Source organism: Pteropus alecto, unplaced genomic scaffold (assembly GCF_000325575.1).
Source record: "Pteropus alecto unplaced genomic scaffold, ASM32557v1 scaffold11, whole genome shotgun sequence".
NCBI lineage: Eukaryota > Metazoa > Chordata > Mammalia > Chiroptera > Pteropodidae > Pteropus > Pteropus alecto.
Genome location: NW_006431956.1, coordinates 12,982,256 through 12,993,842, shown reverse-complemented (window position 1 = coordinate 12,993,842; position 11,587 = coordinate 12,982,256). Strand labels below are relative to the sequence as shown.

At 37.8% G+C, this 11,587-nt stretch overlaps 1 protein-coding gene across 1 annotated transcript in view; it reads right to left on the bottom strand.

Annotated features, from left to right (window-relative positions):
* Positions 1 to 988: 988 nt before the first annotated feature.
* Positions 989 to 11,587, bottom strand: part of ARMC3 (armadillo repeat containing 3) — a 73,622-nt gene continuing 63,023 nt past the window's right edge. The window contains exons 16-19 of the mRNA XM_025043479.1: positions 11,175 to 11,291; positions 5,158 to 5,358; positions 3,022 to 3,184; positions 989 to 1,293 (exon numbers count right to left, since the gene is read on the bottom strand). Coding sequence (XP_024899247.1) covers positions 1,084 to 1,293; positions 3,022 to 3,184; positions 5,158 to 5,358; positions 11,175 to 11,291 — 691 coding nt within the window. The 3' untranslated portion in view covers positions 989 to 1,083. The remainder of the gene's footprint in view (positions 1,294 to 3,021; positions 3,185 to 5,157; positions 5,359 to 11,174; positions 11,292 to 11,587) is intronic.

Sequence of the window (11,587 nt, the reverse complement as noted above, 5' to 3'; positions counted from 1 at the left end):
CTTTCTGGATCAAAACAGACTTGAAAATGCTTAGACGGGTTTGCTCTTAGGCGTGCTCTTATAATTACCACACCATTTTATGTAAAGAACTTTATTTGAAATAAAGAATTAGACATTCTTTGAAATTACAGATTGGTTTATACAGAATATTCTTGGTTTGCATTCCTAAAATTAAACTCACTTTTAAAAACCTTCCAGCAAAATGATTACAAAGGTAAATTTTAGACTCTAAGTCTGACTAGGAAATATTTACTTCACGAGGTTCATCATATTACTCATCTCTCTTACCATCTGAAATGTGTGTTTGCTCCGTTTTATGCTCAATACAGAAAACACGACTCCTCAGCAAAAGCTTATTTCTAAATTTCCCAGAAAAGAAAAATGTTTAAGTTATATAAATTTTTTAAATAATACTTTTGTCACCCAGGATTGAAATGCGTTAAAAGCAAAATTGAAGTGTTTTTTAACTGAAGGTATATTTCCAAGTCAACGTAGACAGGACAAAGAACAATGTTTTGGAAATAGTTTTTAGAAATATTTGTAGTTCAGTGAAGTATAGTAAACAGTATTCTTAATAAGTTTTTAAAAATATGAAGAAAAAATTTTTAGAAGGGAATTTTGTAATCCTAAAATAGATCTATAAATATTCAAACTAGTAATAATCTTTACGCAAGTGAGAAAAGGTGTCCGAAGACATTAAAAACCATTAGATTAATTTAACCAAATGTCCCTGAATGACAGTCACAAAGCCACAGAATTGTCTGGGAACAGCAGCTGGGTGTTTTTACACAGGATTTTCAAAGGGCAGGGATGCTCCTTGTGAAACAGTGGGGTGGATTGATTTTGACAATAATAAGCTTTTCATGAGGAACAGTGAGCATAATATGATCTAATCAGACCAAACTTTTGCCAAAAGCCTGGAGTCAGAAGCACAACCAAGTCAACCCAAGTGTCCTCATTTCGACACAGAGGGAACATTTCTAATACATTGATTTAAAGAAATAAAATCAATGGGTGAACTTCATAGAAAGTGCATGTAGAGTAAATTTCTTGTTTGAATTCCTTTTGTGTTCATTTACTAGTTTAGAGAAATCTGTAAAGATCTGCTTCTCTACTTTTTAGCTTGATCAGCCCCCCTGGGTGGAACATGAGGTCAACGAGGTATACTTCGGGAGGAGGGAGACCCCCAATCACTCCCTTCTGAGATTTATTCATCAGCTTGACTTCATTCCAAGCTCTGCCATACTCCCCTCGAACGAGAGAGCAGCCAATGCCAATTTTATCAGCCAGAGCCTGTGGGAGAAAACAAGGGATCAACCAAGAGTAAGGTGGGAGAGGAGTAGAGAAAAATCTTTAGTTGTAAGGCCCATCTTAATTGAAGGTGTAATATACAACTCTTGCAAAGAAGTGCTTTAGAGAGGAGGCTGAAAAAAAAAAAGAGGAATATCGTAATAGAAGCCCATTAAATGTGGCGATTTCCCTTGTTCCTCAAGATTCTGTAGATTCAAAATCTCTGTGTAGGTCCTGCTGGGAAGTGACATTTTTCAGGCAGTCACACGGCATTGTATCAGCACAAGATTGATAATGTCATTGGTGAAAAGCTATTCCACGAGCTTTCAGCACTAGTGCATCTATCAATCTTTCTACGCTTCTAGGCTGCTCTTTGGGTGTGATACACAGTGGGAGGGACCAAACTGGGGGGGACCTGTTTCTAGCTGATTTATTCTGTGTGATGCAATGGAACAGGAGGAACATTGTGCGTGGTTGGTCCTTCTTGGGCTGCCTGCTGCCACCTCCTCGGGGGTTTGCTTATGTTTCTTGGAAATTGTCTCTTCAATGCATCCCGATTTTGGGGTTATTAAAAAAGGACCCTTAGAATAATCTGGAAACTTCTTGGCCATATCATAGTGGATAAGAGAGCTGGCTCAGAGTGCCTGGGTTTGAATTTTGGCTCAGCCACTTACTAATTGTCACCTCAAACAAACGACTCAGCCTCTCTGTGCTCCCATTTCTTCATCTGTGAAATGAGGATAACAGCATTATAGCTGCCTTCCTCATATGTAATGATAAAGAAGAGGTGAATGAATATTCAAGTGCTTAGAGCCTTGAACGCTGGCACAGAGTGAACGCTCAATAAATGTTCCTTTGATTAGAAGGCAAGATTTGTGTTGTTTTAATAATCTCTATATTCATTTATTAATGTAATTTATCTGAATGAATAGCATTCTGTGATACTGTAATTTCTAATTAGAAATAGTTTGGTCTTCGTAGAGGTTTCTGGCAAGGAGCCCCATAAAGCCTTAGAATTTCCTAAGTTACAGGGCCACAAAGGTGTCTTTTGTTATGATAATGAGGTGACTTTCGGACCACACCTGGGGATAGGGGCTGGTTGCCAGGAGTATCAACCATGTGATTAGAGGCTTAGAACTTTCAGTCCCACCCCCTTGACCTCTGGGGAGAGAAGAGAGGGTGCAGGTTGAAATCGATCATCAGTGGCCAATGGCCTCATCAAACCCTCTTCTTTTTTCACTCAAACTATTTTATATTTCCCAAATGGCCCATTGACTCTCATACCTGTTCCTGTTATTTTGTATAAAATGTTTGCTTTGTTTAGAGTACTCTTGTATTTCTTCTTCCTTACCTGTTGAAATCCTACATAGCCTCTAATACTCAGGCTACACGTTGCTTTCTCTCCTGAAACTTTTTCTGACATCGCCTTAGAACCCACAAGTCTGGGTTCTAAGCTCCCTTGTACATGGGAGCTGTCACTTCGGTACTTTTATATTTCCAGACACTAGAAGGGGTCCTGGTCTATAGTCGGTATCTAATAAATGTTGAATGAATATGCTTTCAATAGTCTGGCAAATATATATGTGTGTATGTGTATATATCACAAATATAAGTCAATCTACATAATAAGATTAATATTATCCAGTTAAATGTTAGCAGCTGGCTCAGTCCATTATGATAGAAAGAAAACATTTTTTACCTAATGGCAAAAGAGGTAAACATCTTAAATACCTTGAAGAGTAAAGCTCGATGGTAGAAGATTCCTTTTTTTATATGTCCAATTGGTATGACATTGGATTTAAGTTGAAATTTTAGTTCACTTATATGAAGTTCCCAGCTGAAATCCTGCAGTTTGTCTTTAGGAATTGTACCGCCCATTTTTTCTGCCACATACCTGTGCCAATTACATTGAGATCAAAACAATCAAGTCTAATATGTCACCTTGGATGCTTTCAGTGTAACTATATGTATAATTATGTATAAAAACTATATTCCTTCTGATTTTTATTCGTTGTTTTACTTTTTAAAATGTGCTTAACATTATGCTTACAGTATTCAAAATATCACATATAAACTGAAACTCTAACAATTTCATTCAACACAAGGAAAGAAATGAATGCTAATTTTCCCAATAGTTATAACAAGCTACAAATCAATATCACATTAAATTTGTATCAATGAAGTTTAAAAGTTTTATCTCACCCTTACATTTCTAAATGTTTCAATCTGACATCCAAGGCATCGTATTAACACACGGTTCTTCTTTTAAAAAATTTAAACTCGGAGACAAGACGACACATAGGAAAATTTCCCATTAGATTCACCAATATTTTCAAGTTTTATAAATTGTTTTAAAATTTTATTATTTTTTTTTACTTTAGAGAAAGTCATGGCATTCACGTAACATGGAAGTTAGAGGAGAGAGGGGAAGGCAAAAAGAAGAAGCGAGTAACGGTTAGGCGAGGCGGCAGGATGGAGGTGGTGTACTCTGCCTTTGGGCTTCTCCTAACATTAGGATCTCACTGGAAAAGTTAGTAAATGTGCTCACAAAAATCCTCTGTAGACTAAGGCTACTGCTTGGAGTATAGGCAGAATCGCAAATTTTAAAGAAGGGATTTCCTTAGCTGTATATGGAACCCAGGGAAGAGCTGTACAAAACTAAACAAACAAACAAACAAAAAAAAAAAAAAAAAAAAAACAAGAGAAAGGAGAGAAAGCCACTGACATGTTGGGCAGTCCCACCTGGCCAGGTGTAATGTGATCAATGCTAGCAACAGAAGGCCTGGGGACAAATCTCTATCTTGGTGTGGGCACCGATTTAAAAACAAACAACAACAACAACACACAATTATTTGGGAATGATGGAAGAGTATTTCCGATAGGAACAAAGCATGAGAAAATTGGACAAATGTTGAAATGAGCTAGATTGGAGTTCTGCTTGACCCGTCAGTTCTCAAGGGCGTCAGGGAAACCCCGGTAGCCAAAAACATTCTGGCTGACAAGAAGCCCGTGATCTGGCGGCTGCGCTTCTAGCAGTTGTCACATCCAGGTTTGATGACTGCAGCTCACTTCTACTTGGAGTAGAGACGAGCTCCCATGGAGACCGCAGCTGTTGCACAATCCAGTAGCTCACCTACTGGTTGGTGTCAGTCTCTTCCGTTTCTAGTGATTCCTAATCCTGCAGCTACCAAATAAAGTTCTCAGCTTCTCTTCGTAGAATCAGATTAAACGCTCTGATTAAGAAGGCAACTTCACAGCTTAGACAGAGCGCGGAGCCTGGCCGAACTTAGAATACTCATGTTCCCACTTTAGGACAATGTGAAACACATAACATAAAAATAGGGGAAGGTTATTTGTACTAGGAGATAACTTGTGAGTTAGGGAGTAATTCACAGTACATTTCTCTAAATTGTGAGCACCCCATATATCCGAAGAATGATTTAATTTTTAAAACTTCCCATCATTTATAACTTCTTCAGGATCACATTGAAAGATGCTTTTCACGCTTTAGCTGGAGAAAATGACATAGGCAATTTTTTTTGCCTCTTTTTCTTTTTTAATTTATTTAATAATTTTTTTTTTTTTTTAGCATAGTTGGCATATACATAGGCATTTTTCATTAGGCAATTTCTAGCTCTTAGTTCTGATTCTTGGCAGAAATATGATTTAAAATAGAAATTAAGAATTTTTTCAATTTTTTGTGTTTCTGCTTCAGAGTCAGAGGCAGGGAGCTATAGAGTTCAGTGTTATTATAGTGTACTTATCTGAAAATTGGCTAGGAAATGTAAACCACTAAAATAAAAACTATTTTTCAGAAATTGAAAATGTATACACACACACACACACACACACACACAGACAACTTACTTTGCAAGAGCCTCGATCTGTTCCTTTATACTGTTTATGGGCAGTAATGACTTGGTCACTTCATACACATAAACACAGAAGTCAGGATCAAAGGGAGGGTACCATTCTTTCTCAGGGCTGCCTTCTCCAGCCCATTTTGGTACTGTCATAAGCTCTTCCTCCTCCTTCACTTTTTCTTCTTCTTTTTTCCCTCTGCCTTTCCTGTTAAGAGTAAAGAGCAGTAATCAAAATCACAGAATAAATAGGCACTAACCGTGCTCTGAGTTAATCTGAAGAGTATCCCGGAAATACGGTGCTTATGCCTCAACAACCATATCATATGTAGTTTTCAAATTTTCAACAACAATGACAGTTTTAGAGTCATCGTTGTTTTCAGGAGAAATTAATTTTCAAGAGAACACTACATGATTGATATATGTTATAAAAATCACATATTGGTCTTCTGGACAATTGTTTAGCAAGATGTCCGGCACATTGTAGGTATGTAACAAATTTTATTAAATTGGAAAAAAATAAGTTGCCTTCTCAGGGAATCTATGCAATTCTTGTATCACCCCTTGCTTCCTTTTGGAGTTGGGACCTTTTGCAGGAAGGATGTGGATCGCAATTTTTAAGAAAAATTATCCAAAACGTGGAAAAGAAGCAAAACAAAATAAGGATGGCATGAACTTTCTATGTCATAAAGGGGCAAAGATTCAATGAAAGTTTATCTAGGGACATGTACTTAGTTCTGTACTTAGCAAAAATGGAATGCACTTAGTAAACAGTAAAGATACAGTTTCATTAAAAGACAGTATTAATTAAAAGTTCCAGACTTAACGAACTTACTAGTTAACTTACAGATTTTTGTTTAGTAGAGACACAAATTATTTCTGTCCAGTAGAATAAATACTCCTAGAAGCTACGGGTTTTTTTTTTTTTTCATGTAACTTTGCAATCTTTTCCTAACATTCCTTAATAAAACACCTAGCTTCTCAAATGTTCTCTGAACCAGTATTAACATCTTACTGATTCTCTCATTAATTAAATGAGTTGAACAAAAATAATGGCACGGGTTCTCTTCCTAGGTAACATAGAGTAAGGACACTTTACCCTGTCTCTGCCACTGAATACAATAACAAAACCTGGACAGGATGCATGCAACAGCCATTTGAAGACTCTGAAAAGTAATTAGTAGCAGGAAGATCAGAGAAGACATTGAATTACTACTAAACTGTTGTTGAGTTTAACTTTTTATTTTCATCTACTGTTCTTCCAAGCTGAACCAAACATAGCCCCAAATCTGGAAGTGGGCATCAGTGCAGACAGAAAAAGCTTAAGAAGAAAGAGAAGCCCATAGGAAAGAGAAAGTGGAGAAAAGCACCCTCCCTTTTTTTTTCTTAATTTCCTCCATTCTCTTGTGCCCCAGCATTTAAGGAATACTAGGACAGTGGTGACACTGGGGTCATTAGGAGCCTAAAACTGCCTTATACCCACTCAGTCCTCCTGTTGTTTGGCTGTAGATATGGATGCAGTCATGGCAAAGGTGTATCAGGGCAGGGGTAAATAAAGTTTTTGGTTTGAGGACCAAAAGGGAAGCCCCAAGGAACCAGAAAAGACAAGGGAGAATATATAGAGAAAAGAGCTCAGGAAAGCAACCCTATAAATTTGTTTACGAATTCCTAAGCTTACTCCCAAGCTGTGTGTACACAATTCTAACTCTAAACAGCACACGCATTGACTTTGAGGATGGAACTACGGACTAGAACACCACCTAAGTGCCAAACCGGACACTGGTTGGCACACATGCAGGAATGATGCAAACAGAGCTCCAAAGCCTTTAAGAACAGGACTGACGGTGGAATGACAACCCACAGAACACTGGTTGGAATTTGAAGACTGAAAGCAGCTGGGTCAATTACTTGCTAGAACACACACATGCACACACAGGAACATTCCTTTTTGAATATATGTAAGACATATAAATAAGAACTGTAGGACTTAAAATATGATATTACAATCTACTTATTCAGCAGACAAAGAACCAGGAAAATCTCACCTCGTATGGGAAAGGACTGTAGACATTGATGACAAGATGACACAGATGTAAAATGTTCCAACAAGTCAAGTTAAACACTCTTGAAATGAATAGAGTTGGAAAGTCTCAGAAAGAAATATAAGATATAAAAATAGAATTTCGAAGCTAAAAATACAGTAACCAAAACAGAAAAAAAAACCACAACTCCCTGAATTAGTTTAATAGCAGAATGGAGATAACAGAGGAAAGAATCCATGATCTTGAAGATAGATCAAAAAAACTATCCAATCTGAACAACACAAAGAACAAAAGATTGAAGAAGCAATTGACAGTCTCAAGGACTTGTGGTGCAATTAAAAAAAAAGATTTAATATTGTTGTCATCAAAGTCCCACAAGAAGAGGAGAAAGGATGAACTAAAGAAAAAAATAATGAATAAATTAGGGCTCAGATGGCTTCCTTAATTTGGTTAAAGACTTAAATCTATATAGTCAAGAATTTTAGTAAATGTCAATAAAGTAAACCCAAAGAATTCCATTCCCAGTCACATCAAAATCAAACTATTGACAATTAAAGACAGAACAGATGATGCAATTGTCTATGTAGAAAATCCCAAGGAATCTATTAAAAAAAATCTCCTAGAACTAACAAGTGAGTTCATCAAGGTTTCAAGATATAATATCAACACACAAAAATCAATTGTGTTTCTATATAGTAACAACAAACATGAAGAAACCAAAAAAGTTTTGGAGCACTTACAATTGCTCCAAGAAAATTAAATGCTTGGGTATAAACTTTACAAAATATATAAAGGATCTGCGTGATGCATATTAAAAATGCTGTTGAAAGCAATCAAAGAAATTCTAAATAAATGATGAGACATACTATGTTCACAAATTTAAGATGCGACATATTAAAGATGTCTATTCTCCTCAAAATGATACTTAGGTTTCATGTAACTCCTATCGAAAGCTTAGAGGAGATTTTTGTAGACATAAAAATTTCTTATTCTAAAATTTATATGGAAAGGCGCAGGCCCTAGAATAGTTAAATCAATCTTGACAAAGAAAAATAAAGTGGGAAGAATCATTCTAGTTGATATCAAGACTTACTGTATAGCTACCGTCATCCAGACAGAGCGATACTGGTGGAGAGACAGACACACAGATTAATGCGACAGAGCGGAGGACCCAGAAAGCAACCCACTAATATGCTCATCTGATTTTGGACAAAGGTGCCAAAGCAGTTCAATGGAAGAAGCACAGCCTTTTCTACAAATGGTGCTGGGGCGAACAGACATGCAGGATACTCGTGGTGACAGAATTGTTCATTATCTTAATTGTAGCCATAGATACACGAACCTACAGATATGACAAAATTGTATGGAATTAAACACTCGCACACATGCAGAAGTAAAACTGGAGGAACCTGAATAAAATCATTGGATTGTGTCAATCTACGATACAATCGAATCTAAACATCTCTAAGCAAAAATTACTGTTTCCCAGCTCTATCATCTTAACTCCTTTCTTTTTTTTGTAAGACGAATAAATGGAACATAGTCACATACATAGTAAGAATTTTGTAAATTAGAAACCGACGGTAGGATGGTCCACTGGAATGGCAGAAAGCATAGATGGGTTAACCCGTTTTCTGAATTTACAGGGTAACTTCATAGGGTTAGAGACCTTGACCCCATGATTGCACAGTGCCACCTGTAAAACAAAGCAGGTGTATTTTTCAGTACAATGCATGTGCTGCCTGAAGTAGGAAGAATCATTTGGCATGCAGAAGATGTCATCCAGTGCACTGGGCTAAGCACATCAGGGAAGACAATCTTACTGAGCGATTAAAGAAAGATAATTTACTGGAACTCCTGAACTGTCGTTTCCTGCTGCTATAAATAGAAGTATTTCATTTGGACTTCTTTCCCATGAAAGCTGCCAAGTTGTGTGAATAAGGGCCTCATGTAAGTACATGAATTTCATTTCTAAACAAATATGGAAACGAGCACTTAGAAATTACAAAATTCACTCCCGTAAAATTAATCCTCAGAAGGAACATCAATTTATAGTTAATGATAGCAGAGCTTTCATCTTTCTTGCAGAGACTTTAGCAAAACTAGCTCAGAAAACAGAGATTTACTGTGTGAATTCAAAACAATAGGGATATTTCCTACATTCATAGGAGAATGAGTAGGTAGGTAGGCAAGCAGATAGAGAGATTTGTCTGGCCCCAAATTGTGTATTAACATTTTCAAAGTTTAAGTGCCTGCTCCTTTTTGATACCATCAACTATTTGAATATGTAAATTATAGGGCAAAGCTGGAGGAAGAAATGTAAGTCGTCAATCCAACCCACTTGGAATTTCAATTTAGGAGGGAAGATTTTGGTATGTGAAAAACAATCAATACCAGGTAGTATTCAGTAAATTCCACGTGAGTGATAAAAATAAGAAATTCGAGGAGTACAATGTCGAAAGAAATCTATTCTATTGGGTGTCCTATTCTGCCCCATCAATTCCAAAAGGATGAGTAGGGGATATTGTACAAAGAGGAGCTACAATTTATTCTGGGCTTAAGAGGGTACATAGCATGTGTGCACGTGTTATTTATTTTGTTTGTTGTCTGTCTCCTCTCGGGTTCTACGAGGGCAGAAGTTTTTGTTCACTGCTATAGCGCCAACACTGGACCAATCCCTGGAACTTGGTAGATGCTCAGTAAGTACTTGTATTTTCCATTTTACAGATGCGGGAACTCAAGCAAAGAGAAGGTAACCTATTTGCTGAAGACACACAACATATAATAAGTGTGGACCTTGTCCAAAATAACCATTTCCTGCAAAAGTCCAGATTTCGATTCTCTTGAATAAATGCGATTGCCTATGTATGTCAAGCAAGCACCGTGCTAAATACTGCGGGTAAAAAGAGAAACTATTCCAATCAGAACGTGCTCTTGTCCTCGAGGAGTTCTGAGTCTAGGAGAGGGGAAGCACAGAGAAGCCACGTGAGGAGGAGAAGGGAAAGGGTGAGGAGGGAAAGGAAGGGGAGGCGGGGAAGGGCACAGAGTGTCAGGGCTGGCACAATAGCAGCAGATGACAGCAGAATAATGAGCAACTGAGACTGACAATAGAAAATAAAGTCCGAAATAGAAAATAAACAGCTCTGAGGTCGGAGGAGAACAAACCACTGCCCACACAGCTCAGCAGACCTCCCGGCACAGTCTCAGTTTGGAAAGTAGGTGCTTGATACACGTGCCAAGTAGCCCCCAAGAACACCGAGGTTCCGAAGGGCTGGAGTCAACAGTAATTAAAGGGTCGTGGCGTGTGGCAGGAGATCCAAATGATCTTTGGAAGAATCCAAGCAAGTGCTCATGAGAGAAATACTATGTTTAAAAATATGTAAACAGGTAGAAGGTATATTTAAAGTATGCCAGGTCTAAAAAGCACGAAGCCACTTTGTAATCGTTCCAATCAAGTAAGAACGTGGCCCCATCTCACCGACCTCCCTCTCGGAGCTCCCCAAAGGGCCTAGGGTTTCCATGAGCAAGATGGGGAGGGGGGTGTGACAGCACAAGGCTGGGAAAGGGGGGAAGACTACACTCCAGCCTGCGTCACCATCTGCAAACGCAGCCACTAGCGGAGGACAGAAAAGTTCATTTTAGGATGATTACTAAACAGGGTTGGACTTTTCAATGACTGATGGGAAACCTGTTTCCCATTGTCATCTTTGAATTAAAGTGACTGTCGGGCTTTCTAGTTATCGAAGTGACTGTGTGCACGCCCAGAGGCAGAAGAAATTCCTTCTGGGTAAGTTCGAGAGACAGCGAGAGACAGAAATAAAGTTAATTTTAAGTACATTTCATGAGTCCTTCCTAGTTCAACATGCTGATTTTCTAAGGAAAGTTTCCTATTTTAAAAGCCACCCCTCCCTTTCACCAAGTTTGTCGGGTAACTAAAACTTGACCTGATTACAATTAGAAGAATAAATACCATAGTCCCTACCTTAATCCTTTCTCTTTAGTGGCGCTCTTGCTAAGAGCAGTATTTCGTCCAGAAGTGGGTTCTGATTTCTCTTCTGTGGGAGATCCAACTCCAGCACTAAAATGATAACTATTTTTTCTTGTCATTTGAAAAAAACCACAACCAATTTAAATCATATGGAAAATAGCAATACATTACATTTGCAAAAAGGCATTTTATAATTTATAAGGCATTTTCACTTCCTTTATATGTTTGATTCCTTTCACAATTATGAAGCAAAGCCCAGGCATAATTCCATTTACATATAAAAAAAAACTAAGCTTGCTCACAGACACCAAGTCATGTGCTCAAGATCTCACTGTAGGTTCACAGCAGACAGAATGTCAAACCAGGTTTCCTGGCTCCCTTTCCAGAAATCTTTTCCACAATTATAA